The sequence below is a fragment of the Hylobates moloch genome, unplaced genomic scaffold (genome assembly GCF_009828535.3).
Source record: "Hylobates moloch isolate HMO894 unplaced genomic scaffold, HMol_V3 SCAFFOLD_18, whole genome shotgun sequence".
Lineage (NCBI taxonomy): Eukaryota > Metazoa > Chordata > Mammalia > Primates > Hylobatidae > Hylobates > Hylobates moloch.
The window spans coordinates 16,849,462-16,867,815 of record NW_026652293.1 but is presented as its reverse complement, the minus strand read 5'-3'; the positions used below and the strand labels follow the sequence as shown (position 1 = coordinate 16,867,815).

The following is an 18,354-nucleotide window of genomic DNA, read 5'->3' as shown; positions in this document are numbered from 1 at the left end:
TCACCCATCTTCTTCATTTATCACGCTGGGAGCTGCAGACTGGATCTGTTCCTATTTGGCCATCTTGGAACGGAATCAAGATCAATTATTTTCAATGGCATTTTGTTTTTAACAATTAGATAATAAAAGACTATAAACAACCAATAAAGAACTGTGGTGCAAAATACTGGAATAAAAAACAGAGATTTAGGGATGCACATTTTATTTTAGTGAAATAAGGCACATTCTCTTGGGATTTGCTCAAGTAAACTGTGATCAATACATTAAAGTGCCAATAACAGTACATAAAACTTGCTAGTTTGAAAATATTTATGAGATTATTAGTTAGAACATATTTCAATTTTATTTTTGTGTATGCTTGATATATTCAGATTATTTCTTTTGTCTTGAATGTCAATTATTTATTTTACATAAGAATTAATATATAATTTTATAAACTAACCATTAATGAAAGATTATTAAATGAGAAAACTACATACATATTCATAAACGTATCTATTTCTAATTGAATCAGAATATATTCATAATGAATTAGTTTTTACAAACATATTAGTGATAGAGTTGTGTATAAGGGAGAGATTCAAAAAACCTAGATGAGTTTTTTAAAAGTCTTTGATATTTAGCTACCCTTTTGTAAAATTGGGAATAATCTGCTTTTTAATATTCCCTTCAACTTAACATTTATTAATTGTATCCTGTTTGGGTGTTTCACCTATCTACTTTTTCTTGAGACAGGGTCTTACTCTGTCACCCAGGCTGGCGTGTAGTGGTGCAATCTCGGCTCACTGCAATCTCCACCTCCTGGGTTCAAGTGACTCTCCTGCCTCAGCCTCCCTAGTAGTAGGGACTATAGGCACCCACCAACGTGCCTGGCTAATTTTTGTGTTTTCAGTAAAGGCAGGGTTTCACCATGTTGGCCAGGCTAGTCTCCAACTCCTGACCTCAGGTGATCCACCCACGTTGGCTTCCCAAAGTGCTGGGATTACAGACATGACCCACCTCATCAGGCCCACATATCTACTTTTTATACATCATTTTTTTTTATTTTACAAAAAGTAATTAAATATGTTGCAATTTTATTTTGTTACTTAAAGGAACTTTTTGTGATTTAAGTGTGAAAAAAACCTTCCTATTCTGTATTATAAACAAATAATGTTATTAAACTTATTTATTAAACAACAAAATTAAAACTCATATTGCTAATTAAACAAGTTAAATAATTTACTGTATGAGTAACTTCACAGGACTTTCCTATTACAATGCTGAAGAGATTCTCGTAGAAAATGTTACCTTGCTGCACAATTTCCCAATTTTCCTGAGGGGTCTTAGATATACTTGTTGGGTATAAATAATTAGTTTATATGTTTTCTCATAGGCAAGAATATATTTTATACTCCTCTGTATATGAAGCCCCTTGCATCTTATTTTTATATAGCACACATTAAATTTGTTTCTGCAGTGAAAATTCACATATGTTCATTTAATTTTATTTTTAGAAAAAGAATGTCACGTTCCAATTTTAGAAGCAAATGTAGATGTTCAGCCAAAAAAAGAAAGCTACGAAGTTGGAGATGTGTTGAAATTCTCCTGCAAAAAAAAAGATACAAGAGTTGGACCAGATTCAGTTCAATGTTACCAATTTGGGTGGTCACCTAACTTTCCAACGTGCAAAGGTCAGTATTTATTTTAGAAGTGATGAAACAAGAATTTGATTTTTATAATAGTGCCTATATATTTTTATTGGAGCTTATATTACATCTATAATCTGACAAAGTGGTAAAATGGCAAAGGAGAAAGGGTGCAGTTCTATAGTAACTGAGTTGCATAGATTATTTAGGTGTTCTTAATCAAGGAGTAATTCTACTGTGTTTTAAAATACATAATGGGATTTTGTAGGTCATAATATAGTAGTTGGAATTGAGACATCTTAGGATTTTTCCATCTAGCTCAATAAAAAATTTATACTTTTTAAAAATATTGTATGAACAATGTTATATTTTAGTAAGTAATTAATAAGTCATTGCATATATAAATTATTTATTAGAAAACAATGATGATTTGTACCTGCTTCAGATGGCACTATTTTTATCAAAAATGGCTTATCACATTACTTTAAGTATGTATTAGTCCATTTTCACAATGCTGATAAAGACATTCTTACCTAAGACTGGGCAATTTACAAAAGAAAGAGTTTTAATGGACTCACAGTTTCACGTGGCTGGGGAGACCTCACAATCATGGCAGAAGGTGAAAGGCACATCTCGAATGATGGCAAAGAAGAGAAGAGAGCTTGTGCAGGGAAACCTCCCTTTAAAAAACCATCAGATCTCGTGAGACTTATTCACTATCACGAGAATAGCACAGGAAAGATCCACTCCCATAATTCAATTACCTCCCACCAGGTTCTTCCCACAACACGTAGGAATTGTGGGAGCTATAATTCAAGATGAGATTTTGGTGAGGACACAGCCAAACCATATCAAAGTATTTATAGATATTAATAAAAGTTATAACTACACATTGCATATGTATATTATATCACATATTTAATAACTATTTACTTTTATATAACATTCAGATTATTGACCTACTTAAAAATCTTCAAGAGTACAGCTTAATATCCTGATTATAATAAACAGCTTACAAAATATTGGGAAAAGTTGACAATCAGGATGTTTAAATATAGAGAGGATATAACACTGTACTAAGAAAGTATTATTAATTTGGTGAAATGTAATAAGATATTTTGTATATGTAGGCAGATGTCTTTATGAGATAGCATTCTGAAGAATTTAGGACTAAAATCTCACCATCATTTACTTTCAATTACTTCACAAAAAATAAGTAAATAGGGCAAAGTGTAACATTTTTATATCTAGGTAATCAGTTTATAAGTGTTCATTATGCATTCTTTCTCCTTTCATTTGCTCAAAATTGTTCATCATGAAAAGTGTCAATATTTGAGGAAATGAATGCAGTCAATACACTATGTACACTGCAAAAAACACACATCCCCAAAAATAGAAGTGCAGTATAAAGGAAATTAATTTCTAAGTCAAAAATATAGTAACTCCACATTTTGCTATACTTCTAAGACCATTTATGCATTATTTATGGTGTCTTTATAATAGGACAAGTACGATCATGTGGTCCACCTCCTCATCTCTCCAATGGTGAAGTTAAGGAGATAAGAAAAGAGGAATATGGACACAATGAAGTAGTGGAATATGATTGCAATCCTAATTTTATAATAAACGGGCCTAAGAAAATACAATGTGTGGATGGAGAATGGACAACTTTACCCACTTGTGTTGGTAAATAAATATTAACATTTAAACAGAACAGTTACTATTACTTTGCACTTATATATAAATACACATGTAAATAGATTTAAAATATTTTCAGAGTAAGCACTCATTTTATTACATTTTCTTAGAACAAGTGAAAACATGTGGATATATACCTGAACTCGAGTATGGTTATGTTCAGCCGTCTGTCCCTCCCTATCAACATGGAGTTTCAGTGGAGGTGAATTGCAGAAATGAATATACAATGATTGGAAATAACGCGATTACCTGTATTAATGGGATATGGACAGAGCTTCCTGTGTGCGTTGGTGAGAAAACATTCCTAAACTTTATATTTGATTATTTATAATTTTGATTGGGATTGTATAAAGTGTATAAATCTGGCTAGAATTACAATTTTATTGATACTGACTCTTCCTTTCACGAGTAAAATATGTCAATCCATTTATTCAGGTCTTACATTAAACTTTGCCATATGGTTTTATGAATTTCTTGTTATTACTGCACAGATTTCTTCACCAGTTTATTTGGGATTTTTCTGGTATGATGAATGGAAACTTTCATTAACGTATATGCTTGAATAGTTATACTTTCTATATGCAAGAATGTGATTTAATCGCGTACATTAATTTTGTTTCCAGTAACCTTGTTGAATTTCTGTATTAGTTCTAATATTTAATTTGGATATTGTATTTCTACAAATGATGGCAATTTGATTTCTTTTATTTCATTGCTTTAACTCAGTCTTTACCTCAGCATGTTCCAGATAGAACAACCTAAAAAATAACAATGTAGCTTGAGTTCTACTAAATTCCAGAGTGTTTGGAGTCCCTCCATAGAAGAAGAGTAGGGAAATAGGACCCAGGAACTAGGCATGATCTTTGCTCTTTCTGTCCCCATAATTCTCTTATTTCTATTCCTAATTTTCTGGTTAGTTTGTCAGTTTCCTCCACGGAAGTGGTAAGTAGTAAGTAGTCTATCAGCCTGTGTGCTCTACTCTTACCTTGCAGCCTCAGGACTTCCAGCCCTGAGACTTACGTACTTGCAGGTTTTTTTTCCCGACACCCTCAGATCCTGGCCTCTTTTGTCCTATCTCTAGCAACCTCGATACATTAAAGCCTCTAAATTTGAACTTTAAAGACAAGCAGACTTTCTGCTGCTGTTCTCCTCCTTACAGAAACTGAAACAGAACCATCTCTCTCTCCATCTCCTGGACTTTTGGATTATCAATTGGCCCACTCATTGCTGGGAAAAGTTACTGTAGGTGTTGCCACCCGTTGTCCCAGGCAAATACTTAGTCAGTGGCCATCCGTGATGACCTATTGTGAGGGAATGTTTTCCACTACCAGGAGCGAGAACGCTGTTATGGGAAGATGTAGATCGTATATCTTCATGGTCATCAACTTTTATGCAAGGAGTACACAAATATCAACCTCTAGCCCCATGTGGGGTGAATTAAAAATAGAAACTATTGCAGAAAAACACCTGTAAGCATAGAAGTAGCAGAGCACACTCCATGTCTCATTATCCCATCCTTTTACACACTAAGGAAAAGGCTCCATAACTATCTACATGTTTATGGGAAACGGGAAAGAAATGTAACAATGAGAACTACTTAGACAAGCAAGAGGCTTATTAGGAATGCATGTTCTGAAGCTCAGTTGTGTTATTATCAGTGAGTTCTTCCCCTGAGAATACTCTGACTTACTGAGTCAGAGTTTTTGCTGAGCTTTTGAAATGTGAGAGTCATTGAACCTCAAGGGGGACCCAGATCTCTTACTGATGCTTTGCTTTCTACAGACTTACCCATGTATTGCCTCTTTTTATTATTTAAATGTTTTGAAGATATTTAAGATAGTTTAGTGCAAAACAATCATACATGTGTACATTTTCGGAGCCTCTAACAATTCATTTGTAGCTTCCTAAGAACTAGCCTTCAGTCAAAACTCCCACCAGGAAAACTCACCTTGCACTTTCATTTCCCAGAAAACTTTCTGACCTACTTTCCTGTCGTTCAAAGGTAGAATACAGTTTTTTGTTTTATTTTTTCTTTTTCCAACAGCATTGTCTATTTTATGCAATGAGATCAAGAATAAGTTTCGTGATGTTGCTTAAAAGCATCAAACATAATTATGCTATTAATATTGCAGATATTTTATTGACATAATTGTTTAGTTTCTATTTAATATTATTTTTTATAGCAACACACCAACTTAAGAGGTGCAAAATAGCAGGAGTTAATATAAAAACATTATTCAAGCCATCTGGGAATGAATTTAATCATAATGCTAGAATACGTTACAGATGTTTAGACATCTTCAGATACAGGCACTCAGTCTGCATAAACGGGAAATGGAATCCTAAACTAGACTGCACAGGTAAGATTTGTTTAAAACATTTTGTTGATCCTGTTGCTTCTTTACAAGAAAACTTATTTTGAAATTAGAATGTTTTTAAATTAAATATTTATTGTGGCATATAATTTCTACGCTAATAGTAAAGTTAGAAACTAGTTATAATACTCTTTCCAGACAAATGTTATTCTTTAAAAGCCTTGGCTTTCTGGTAAAGATGAGAGAGTAAAGCTGTTTTTACTCTGTTACAGTCTCACAAAATCTTGAAAGAAAAAAAGAAATAAAGAACTGTAAAAAAAGAACAAAACTTAATCTTCAATGACATTAAAAAACAATTAAAACCCCAATTATGCACTGTGAAACAAAACTAACAGATATTGCCAATTCTGGACCAGATAGTAGGCTGAGTAAAAAGTAGGCTGAGAAAGAAAATATATTTGAGTAATCAATTATTTCCCTAAGAATAAGTCTCACATTCCTCAAAGGCTTATACTCAGATCATTTAATTTGAGTAATAGGATTATAAATTAAAGTAATTATAAAATGGGGCACCATATTAAATTAAAATAAACCAGAACTAGAGAAAACAAAGTGCTTATAAAAGAATGACAATAAAAGAGAGAAGATAGGCTGCAGACTTCCCATCACCAGTATCAAAAGCCTAAGAAAATAGTGTAATCTCTTCAAAGTGCTTAGTGAAAGTAATTGGCAACCCGTCATTCTATATACCAATATAATTCACTAATGATTCCAAAATAAAGAAATTTTCAACCACAGGAAGGATAGGAGTTTACACACAAGGTCATAATTTGAAAGAAATCGTATAAAATATACATTAATGAGATAAAATACTAATTTATAACAAAAAGTGTGATGTCATTAGAAATTGTGAGGAAAAATACTGGAATATATTCTTAAACTTAAATACATAAGCATTTCAAAAAGATAAGATAACTACAATTTGTTTAAAGCAACTGGAACATTTTTATGTTTCTAAAATATTTGATTTTATTATATGTTTTTTCTATTTGAGGAAGAGAAATATTCTGATAGTTGAAAGAAGTTGGAAGCCTTTTATGTGTCCATGAAATTTTTACTTAAATTGGCCAGTCATTCTGTCCAAAATAATTCTCACAACTTCAAATATTAAAGCCCTATAGATCACTCTTTGTAACTACAAACAAATAACATTAAAAATGGATAAAAAGTTATCCACTTCCTTACCCTTCATTTTGGGTAAGGAAATAATTTACTTCCAAATAACCTAGTGATGTAATGTTTAAAATATTAAGAACTATGTTATAATTACAAGGACACATAGTAAAACCTATAAGATGCAACCTAACCAAAATTTAGAATGGTATGGCATTCATAGTCTTAAACATATCTGTTTTCGGAAAAAGTATATACATGTAGTTATCTATTTTAGGAAAAAGTATATATATATATTTATACATATATATACATATGTATATATATGTATAAGCTAACAGATATTGCCAATAATATAAACAATATGTTTATATATGTATATATATGTGTATATGTGTATATATATATATATATGTGTATGTGTGTGTATATATATATATGTATATCCTAAAAAGCTAGGGGGAAAAATGAATTCAGATATTAGGAGGAAAAGGAAATAATAAAAGTAAAAGCAGAAGAAAATGAAATAGAACCTTGTATTTCCAACTAATCCAAGACATGAAACTAATGTTTTGAAAAGATTAATAAGCAGAACTGTCTAAATGAGTTGACTCTAATCGAGAATGGTGTGCATACACAAATAAACATTTCTACAACCAAAGAGTAGATGAAAACTGAAATACAGGGAATAATAATAATATGAGCTCAATTTTTTAAATAAATAAATTACAAGCATAAAGAGAAGGAAAATACTATGAGTCATAGGTATCAAAATAAGGAAGAAGCCTTATTTAAAGTTTTGAGAAGAGCTGGTAGCTAGTAGTCTGGAAATTAAGTAAGAACGTTATTAGGTGGCAAATATTTGTTACACACCTTGCTTGTTCTTGAGAAAGATAATAACATTTCTCATTTTATGCATCAGAAATACATGGCTTCAAGAAGTTATTTGGTCAAAATCAAGACTGGAACTTGTTTCCGGATTTTTATATCAGTGCTGTTTCAACTAGACTCTAGGCAGAAATTTCTAGACAGAATGTCCAATTCTAAAAGGAAAGTAAGGTGGGCAACTGAGATCATTATGTGTAATGTTCTTTTTACCTAAAATATAAAAACAATAGTATATGTGTGATATTTGAACATCTAACTCATTTAGTTGGGACTTTGTTGATGAAATTTGTACATTTGAGATTACAGACACCTTCAGCTTCCCTATTTCCCAGCACTGGGACATCTAGGAGGCTGATAGCAGGTAACTGCTGAGTCCCTAGGTTGGCAGCACAAGCCTTGATGCTCATTCAAAAGAGTCTTCATTGTACTCAATAAGTATTCATCTTTGTGACTATGTATTTAAATAAAACTACTTAAACCACCAAACAGAAATTCATAAACAACAAAAATATTTAGTTTCCAAAATGTTTACGAAATACCTAAACAAAGAGGTAATAAAGACATCTAAGTAGAACTTCTAAATAATAAATAATATTGAAAACTGACCCATCTATCTATCAAATGTGCCTGATATCCTCTTTTCATGTGCTCCTCATAGACTTTCCTCAAGCTCATGGCCCAACTTTGCTAATCAAAAATGTATACTAACAATAATAATATCAGGCTAATTTTATTTTCTTTTGCAGTTAATTACTGAAACAACACTGATCACAAAACATTGGTCTTGTTAATGGTTGACTAGAATAAGATGCATCTGGAATTAAGTACTTTAAGTTCACGCTTTTCTTAAACCAGTAAATAAGTAGGATGAGTCATATAAAACATAAAATATGCATCAGTGGGCCCCAGTCCCAGATAGCTATCTAGATTTCCACAGGAACAGTTTCTGTTTAGATTTGCACTATTTTGCCTTTCTGACCTTGAAAAAATAAGGAAAATCCATTATAAAATTCCTATTTTAGACAATATGTATGTTTTGACTTACTTTATACTGACTTTAGGTTCTGTTCAAATAATTTATTAAAGATCTGTTGTATATAATTATTATATTTTTTAATCTAGCTAAACCAGGAAAGAGTAGATATGCATTTTTCCGTCTTGATTTTTAAATGAAAATAGTATAGCGAGGAAAAAAAAATATCTATCACTTTCAATGTAATAACTTTTTTTTCACAGAATTTTTTTTTATTATTATTATACTTTAAGTTTTAGGGTCCATGTGCACAACGTGCAGGTTTGTTACATATGTATACATGTGCCATGTTGGTGTGCTGCACCCATTAACTCATCATTTAGCATTAGATATACCTCCTAATGCTATCCCTCCCCCCTCCCCCCACCCCACAACAGTCCCCAGTGTGTGATGTTCCCCTTCCTGTGTCCATGTGTTCTCATTGTTCAATTCCCACCATTTTGAAGGGAAGTGCCAGTAGACAGTAGCCACCACTCTGGAAAAACATGAGATGAAGGAGATCACTGTAAGGGCATGAGACCAGGTCAGGAGGTTTAGAAAATGCTTTGGCATCCAAGTTGACCATTTAAAACTTTTCCCTAAGAATAAGCCAAGTAACCAAAAAAGAATTTAATTCCTAGTGCAACGGAGGCATTCCAGTTATGTTCATTACCAGCCGTTCTCATCTTTACAAGAAAATGCAAGTCATGGAAATCCTTTATTGAGATCTAGAGTTCAGTTATTAGGGGAAGTCATAGTTATTTCTGATGGTTGTCATTTTTATTTTTAGTTTTAAATTGTTTAAATTCAATGTACATAACTTTTTGAATCATATGGGTTAGTTAGAAAAAATTAAAGGAATTTATTTGTAAATTATACAAGAGAATTGATAGGAATAATGAACAGGAGATACAAGAGAGCATCTGAAAAATTTTAAACTAATGCTTATAACAAAAAGAATCGCTTTTTAAACTGTAAACTATAGTGACACAAAAAATATTTGTTATTATAACATTTATATATAGGGAGAGAGAAAGAGAAAGTGATAGAGAGACATAGTGTGTGTGTGTCATTGAATGTTCCATTTTCCTGAAACAGTACCCTATTGAGCTGTTTTTTCTTAACTTTTATTAATCATATAATTTAATTCCAATATTTTGTAGAAAAAAGGGAAAAATTCTGCCCACCGCCACCTCAGATACCTAATGCTCAGAATATGACAACCACAGTGAATTATCAGGATGGAGAAAAAGTAGCTGTTCTCTGTAAAGAAAACTATCGACTTCCAGAAGCAAAAGAAATTGTATGTAAAAATGGACGATGGCAATCTTTACCACGCTGTGTTGGTTAGTAGTTTATTTCTAAGTAATTTCACTTAAAAAGAGGTTATTAATTCCCTTTGCTTTATCTAAAGAAAGAAAAAAGAACTTATGACTAATCTATTGCACTGTACCCCAAAGCCTTAAATTGCTAAGTAACCAATTCTCTCATTTAAAAAAGTTTCTCTAAGAGTTATCTCCAACAGTGTTCATAAAAGAAACAAGTTTGAAATTTCTACATCTTCTTAAAAATCTTTTCTATCATATTTTTACTGTACCTTTTCTGTTTAAATATGTTTAGATATGCAAATACTTACCATCATGTCACAATGGCCTATAGTATTCAGTACAGTAGCATGCTGTACAGGTTTGTGGCCTAGGACAGCGATACCCAACCTTTTTAGCATCAGGGACCTGTTTTGTGGAAGACAATTTTTCCATGAACTGAGGAGGTTGGGGGATGGTTTCAGGATGAAACTCCTCTGCCTCAGATCATCAGGCATTAGCTTCTCATAAGAAGCATGCAACCTAGATCCCTTGCATGTGCAGTTCACAATAGGGTTCAAGATCCTATGAGAATCTAGTGCCCTGGCTGATCTGACAGGAGGTAGTAATGCTGGCAGTAATGCTAGTTCGCCCGTCTCTCACTTCCTGTCATGCAGCCCAGTTCCTAAGAGGCCACAGAGGGTACTGGTCTGCAGCCAGGGGTTTGGGGACAATAGGAGCAATAGGCTGCACCATATAGCCTAGGTGTGTAGTAGGCAACATTGTCTAGGTTTGTGTAGGCTCACTCCATGATGCTCACACAAGGAAAAAAGAGCCTAATGACACATTTCTCAGAATATCTTCTTGTCATTAAGTGCTACATGGCTGCATTTCAAAAGCACGTATTTCAAAATATTACTTGACAATACATCAGATATGTCAAAGAGTGCTTAGAGCTGGACAAGGTGCCTGATAATTGAACAATCTATTTAGCTAAATAAAAACCATTGGTAATTTTGCCTAGAGATATTTCCATAGAGGGTGAGTAAGTAATTGCAGTATGTTCAAGAAAGAATGTGGGGTGATAAAGTAAGATCATGGAGGATGAGAAACAAGGAAATGTGTTCGAAAGGGAATAGAGAAATAAGGCAGTTACCGGATAGAAGATATGGATAAAGTGAAATTTTACCTTATTGAATTGTGACATTTTCAGCATGTTTGTAGGTTGGTGAATGATTAAGTGGAAAGGGAGACATTGATGTTACAGAAGAAAGGAGATAATTCATGAAGAACAGTCTTTTACTAGTTTAAAGGTGAAAGAATCTAGTGTCATCATGAAGAAGTCAATCTGAGAAAGCAAGGAGAGTAACTCAACGAAAGAGGAGGTACAAGCCATTTGGGATAGGATTACTTAGTGATTTCATATTTATGCTCTTGGAGATATATAAAGGGAGATCAGTCAGTACAATCGAATGTATTCCAGCCAATCTTAGCATGAAGTTGTTACTTTTTTTAGTTTTCCCCAAAATCTCTTCATTACCGTGAAGTTGAAACATTTATTGATAGGGAAAGATGCCTACAATATTATTTGGTATCAAAAAAGTAAATGCAGAAGAGTATGTCTGCAATTCATTTTCAGTAAAACTACAAGTTTATGATCATATGCCAGTTGGCATATGCTATTTGCATAAAGTAATAATTACCCTGAGACTAGAAACGGTAAGAAAGTTATTTACTTTTACCTTTCCTCTTTAAGTAACAATTGAATATTAAAGGGTGGAGGAGGAACCTAGACCAGAAGTTTACTCACCTGTCTCTCCTGCCTTAAATAAAAAGTATTCAAGGTATTTTATATGAATTTCACTTTAACATGAAAGGAGCTACAATATGTTTTGAATCAGACTTTATGACAGAAATACTTTAATTAATTATTTGAATTTCCAGACACCTTATATTAAAGATATGATACATGGTGCTTTATTATATTATTTTGTTTAAACTAACATAATGTCTCAACAAATAAATGCTATTTTCCAGAGTCTACTGCATATTGTGGGCCCCCTCCATCTATTAACAATGGAGATATCACCTCATTCCCATTATCAGTATATCCTCCAGGGTCAACAGTGATGTACCGTTGTCAGTCCTTCTATAAACTCCAGGGCTCTGTAAATGTAACATGCCGAAATAAACAGTGGTCAGAACCACCAAGATGCCTAGGTGAGTTCTTAATATTCTCTTGGAATCTGAGATTTAATATTTATAATGTAATTTTTATGGACTAATTTCATAGAATAACCCTTACTTAAGTTTCATTCAGTCAAAATCTTTCCTGTCAAATGTAAATACATACAAAGAAACATTTGAAAAATGTGCTTTAAGCAAAGTGAGAAAAATTTATTTAAAAACTATAAATAAAATTTTAAAGACCTACATGTGATAAGGTGCATTATGAAATTCTGTAGAGTCCAAAGCTATTTATGGGGCCTATTCCCATACATTAAATCGTTTCATGTTATAGGCAGCTACCTGAGAACTTCTCACAGAGACCATTTGAAAAACAACTGGTCTAGGAAAGCTGTCATTTAATACTATATAAGGTTCTACTTGTAAACCTGAAAGCTTTCCCTAGTAGAACACCTAGTTGACTAATACTGACATGGCTTTTTACTTGCATGTTGGCAGAATGTCTAGCAGGAGAGATAGAAAATCTGGAAGAGTTACTGAGCCGCTTTCCAAATCTTCACTACCCCTTCTTTTCATCCTATTTTTTTCTACTACAAAATAATGCCAATATACATACTAAGTTTCCACAAATTCATGTGCACTTTGTGGCATTAAAAAAATTAACATTGTAGACTCCTTATGAAAATTTGGAGATTCACCTTTAGGGCTTAAAAGGAGATTCTTTTATCGGTCATGACAAACTAAAAGGGACAAAATACAAAGATATGGGGCGAATTAATAACACCAATTATGGGAAAAGCATGAACGTCAGTTTACTCTATAATAAGTGGAAGAAAACTGGAATTTCCATAAACCCCTCTGTTTTCTGGTGTCCAAAAGAGACACCATGATAATAAGGACGTGCTCCTGCAACAGTTCTCACTATCGCCCAATGCCTCGATTCAGAGGGCTAGACCAGAAGTTTGTTATAGTCTTGAAAATTCATTCTTCTGATGATGTCTCTTTCTTCCACCTTCTATAGTAACAAATTACCCCAATGCCACTATGGCCTATACAGTGCTTCAAACCACTACTCTGTGCGAGCCCCTCTCCCAGGATATCATTAAAATTGTCTTGGAACTGAACTCAGAAAGTGTTGAGTTAGCATAAGGCAGAAGTATCATCTGAACAATTTTGCTAGAATGAAGAAAAACTAGGTTTCAAAGGTAACTTCTAGGATTCAACTTGGAGTGATTGATGGATAGATAAAAATGCCATTATCTAATATTTTAAGTACAGCAAAGTTTTAGATGGTCCAATAATTTTAAATACACAGAAATTATCACGGCCAGTGATCATAAAATACATTTCCAAAAGAAAAGTAAGAACAAAATTTGTAACCTAAAAGTGTGTACCATGTCGACAATCAGAGTTTGTGAGAAGGGCATTCTAGCAAAAAGAAACAGTATTTTGAACAATAACAAACACAAACACACAATCACAAAAACAAACAAGCAAAAAAACCCATCATGGATATCTAGAAAATTCAAAGAAACATGATCTAACTATGAAATGTAAAATAATTTTATTTCCCATGAGATAGGAGATTAAGATTAGACAGCTCTGAAGAAATAATTTTTTCCAGCCAGGCGTGGTGGCTCACACCTGTATGTACTCCCAGCACTTTGGGAGGCCAAGGCGGGAAGAATCACCTGAGGTCGGGAGTTCCAGACTAGCCTGACCAATATGGAGAAACCCCGCCTCTACTAAAAATAAAAAATTAGACAGGTGTGGGTGGCACGTGCCTGTAATCTCAGCTACTCGGGAGGCTGAGGCAGGAGAATCGTTTGAACCCGGGAGATGGAGGATGCAGTGAGCCGAGATTGCACCATTGCACTCCAGCCTGGGCAACAAGAGTGAAACGCCATCAAAAAAAAAAAAGAAATAATTTTTTCCAAAACCAGACATCATAAATTTATTTGGATGGTTCATGGGTATTGAATGAAGTAGGGAGCCATTACATATTTTTAATGGCAGTTTTTTGACGTAGCATCTTTTTTTATTTTTATTTTTTCAAGACAAAGTCTTGCTCTGTCACCCAGGCTGGAGTGCAGTGGCATGATCCCAGCTCATTGCAACCTCCACCTCCTGGGTTCAAGCGATTCTCCTGCCTCAGCCCCCCGAGTAGTTGGGATTACAGGCACATGCCACTATGCCCAGCTAATTTTTGTATTCTTAGTAGAGACAGGGTTTCACCCTGTTGGCCAGGCTGGTCTCCAACTCTTGACCTCATGACCCACCCGCCTCACCCTCCCAAAGTTCTGGGATTACAGGCGTGAGCCACCACGCCCCGTGCAATGTAGTTTTAAATTATCAGTTGACTAAGAACATGTGGTTATTTTACTCTGAGAAAACATGCAATATGGGGAAATTGTTTAAGGCCCTGGCAGAGATTAGATTAGAGTCTTGACTAGTAGGTAAAAAACAGGAACCAAATGAAAGAGGGGTTGAAGATAATTTCAAAATTTCTCAATTTATGGAGAATATTCTCAGGTGCTTAACACATAAGAATTTTTACAAATCAATCAAATATAAAAGTATAAAAATTATGTAAGGTACATAAACAAAATGAAAAACGTATGGCAAACATGAAAAAATGCTTGTCTACACGAACATAAAATTTCAATGAAGTGTCAATGTTCAACTAGGAAATCGGCAAAAAGAAAAAAGTATATAACATAAGGACTTGGCAAGGATGTGGAGAGTTAAGCACTCTAATATACATACAAGTGTATAATTACATATACATGTGTGTATATGTAATATAAATATATTACATATTATATATATTTTAACATATATGTATACACATATAAATACATAACACATATACTTATATACACATGATACATATATAATATACATATAATATATGTATACATATAATATATAATATATATAATATATAATATACATATAATATATTATACATATAATATGTTATGTATAATATATTATATTATACATTATATATAATACATATATTATACATAATATACAAATATATATTTATACATTAGATATAAATTGATTATATTAGATATAAATTGTATGTAATATATGTATACAATTAATGTACATATATTACAATTAACATACATATAAATGTATGTTATATATACACATTATATTATTATATATTATATATAAGAAATGTATAAATATATATATAATGCTGATTTTAAGAATGAGTGATAGCTGTGGTCAGGGAAGAAGATAATTTTTTTTTTACAGAAATCAAGGTTTCACAAAAGTTAAGATTCACAAATAATTACATTATAAAAAGGGATATCTAAACAAACAACATTCATGCTGGTAGAATTTTTAGTAAAGTATAGCAATTAAGAGCTCAGGTTCTGAACTCATACTGGCAGGATCCATATTCTGGCTCAAAACACTCACTAAACTGTGTAGCCTTGAGAAAATCTCTTAACATTCATTTCTTCATATGTAGCCCACACACAGTGCTAAGAACAGTACCAAGAATAACTCAATAAATATTATTTTTTAAATAAATATTAATATTTTTCATCGTTTTAATTCCAAAATATTCTTAAATGCAATTTCACTATTCTATGAAAGTTAAAGATGTATTATTATTTATTTATTTTATTTTACCATTTCTTCTTTCAGATCCATGTGTGGTATCTGAAGAAAACATGAACAAAAATAACATACAGTTAAAATGGAGAAACAATGGAAAACTCTATGCAAAAACAGGGGATGCTATTGAATTTCAGTGTAAATTCCTATATAAAGCAAAGATATCATCACCATCATTTCGAGCAATCTGTCAGGAAGGGAAATTTGAATATCCTATATGTGAATGAAGCACGCATAATTTTCCTGAATATATTCTTCAAACATCCATCTATGCTAAAAGTAGCCATTATGTAGCCAATTCTGTAGTTACTTCTTTTATTCTTTCAGGTGTTGTTTAACTCATCTTTATTTAGAAGTCTGGATTTTTAGAGTTTCAGAAATTTGTAAGCTGAGAGAACAATGTTTCACTTAATAGGAGGGTGTCTTAATCCATTTTACATTGTTATAACAGAATATCACAGACTGGGTAACTTCTAACCAATAGTTTATTTGTTTCATAAATCTAAAAGCCGAGAAGTCCAAGATTGAGGGGCTGCATCTGGTGAGGGTCTTCTCGAAGCATCATAATGTGGTGGAAGGCATCACAACATGGTGGAAGGCATCACGTGGCAAAAGAGCATGTACATGGGAGTGAGAGAAAAAGAGAGAGAGACAGAGTGGCGGGGACGGGGAGGAGGGCAAAGTCATCCTTTATAAAGACACCACTCCTGAGATAACAATCCAATCCCATGATAATGGCATTAATCCATTCAAGAAGGTAGAGCTCTCGTGACTTAATCACCTTCTAAAGATCCCACCTGACAACACTGTTGCATTGGGAGTTAAGTTTCCACATAAACTTTCGAGGACACATTCAAACCACAGGAGAAACTTATATTGTTCCTGGGCAAATCACAATATGGGGAATTTTATTCATAAATGTCCATAGAAACAGTAAATGTTCTCGCTTCAGTACTTAATTCATCTAATCCCTCCTGTTTGTCTCAAATTATAGGATAACTTTGAAACTTTCTGAATTAACTTTATTTAAGAGGAAATGTAGATGTTATTTTAGTCACTATCTTCGTGTTATTATCACTTAAAAACCTGCAAAAGCTGTCAACTTTTGTGGTTGTAGCAAGTATTAATAAATATTTATAAATCCTCTAAGGTAAGTCTAGCTACCTATCCAATACTAAATACCCCTTAAAGTATTAAATGCACTATCTGCTATAAAAGAATAGACTTTGAATTTTTTTTTTTTTTTTTTTTTGAGAAGGAGTCTCCCTCTGGCCCAGGCTGGAGTGCAGTTGCGCGATCTCGGCTCACTGCAAGCTCCGCCTCCCAGGTTCACCCCATTCTCCTGCCTCGGCCTCCCGAGTAGCTGGGACTACAGGCACCTGCTACCATGCTCGGCTAATTTTTCTGTATTTTTAGTAGAGACAGGGTTTCACCACGTTAGCCAGGATGGTCTCGATCTCCTGACCTCGTGATCCTCCCACCTCGGCCTCCCAAAGTGCTGGGATTACAGGCGTGAGCCACCGCTCCCAGCCGAAAGAATAGACTTTGAAGTTTTAACCAGTCCTTCTGTGGAGTTTCTAATCTAGTCAAGAGGTGATGTACACATACAAAAAGGTGAAAATTATTAGGTTACAAAATTGCATATACAGAATTATCTGGATGTGTATAAATGATTATAGAAGAAAGAGTGAGAGAAATAAAAATGATGGCTTTAATAATTCTATGTGGTTTAGGTTTAAAAAATTAAAATAGGCTGGGCATAGTGGCTCAAACCTGTAATCCTAGAATTTTGGAAGGCCAAGGCAGGTGGATTGCTTGAGGCCAGGAGTTCAAGACCAGCCTGTCCAACATGGCAAAACCTTGTCTCTAATATAATACAAAAAAATAGCCAGACAGGGTAGTGCACACCTGTGATTCCAGCTACTTGGGAGGCTGAGGCATGAGAACCACTTGAACCTGGGAAGCGAAGGTTGCAGCGTGCCGAGATCATGCCACTGCACTCCATCCTGGGTGACAGAGCAAGACTCTGTCTCAGAGAAAGAAAGAAAGGAAGGGAAAGAGAGAGAGAAGAAGAAGAAGAAAAAGAAAGAGAGAGAGGAAGGAAAGAAGAAAGGAAGGAAGGGAGGGAGGGAGGGAGGGAGGGAGATTTTCAAATTCTTCATGTTTTCCCAAATTTTACATTTTTCATTTTGAACATATATTACTTTTATATTCAGAAGAGAGTGATGAAAACTGTCACTAAAGAACAATGCAATAGAAGATGGGTATAAAGACCATGTTGGTCATGATGCTGATTTCATGCAACAACTTTATTATTTTTTGATGTACCATAGTTTGGGAAAATACTACACAGGAAGTATTAGAAATATACTTTAGATATTCCTGTATTTCACACAGCATTTTTTAGTTAAAATATTTTTGGTCAGAAGGTTTTTTTAAGTAGCCTGGGGGACAGAGGTTGCAGTGAGCCAAGATGGTGCCACTGCACTCCAGCCTGGACAACACAG

General features: G+C 33.7%; 1 protein-coding gene across 3 annotated transcripts in view; it reads left to right on the top strand.

Moving 5' to 3' along the window:
* Nucleotides 1-17,067, top strand: part of LOC131380627 (complement factor H-related protein 5) — a 35,921-nt gene extending 18,854 nt beyond the window's left edge. For 2 of the 3 annotated variants that reach the window (XM_058430660.1, XM_032136425.1), the window contains 2 exons: nt 12,056-12,238; nt 15,878-16,074. In XM_058430660.1, coding sequence (XP_058286643.1) covers nt 12,056-12,238; nt 15,878-16,074 — 380 coding nt within the window. Of the gene's footprint in view, nt 1-1,496; nt 1,674-3,131; nt 3,315-3,436; nt 3,617-5,509; nt 5,687-9,877; nt 10,061-12,055; nt 12,239-15,877 lie in introns of all 3 variants that reach the window. The other variant, XM_032136423.2, reaches the window with a different exon arrangement.
* The last annotated feature ends 1,287 nt before the right edge of the window (nt 17,068-18,354 follow it).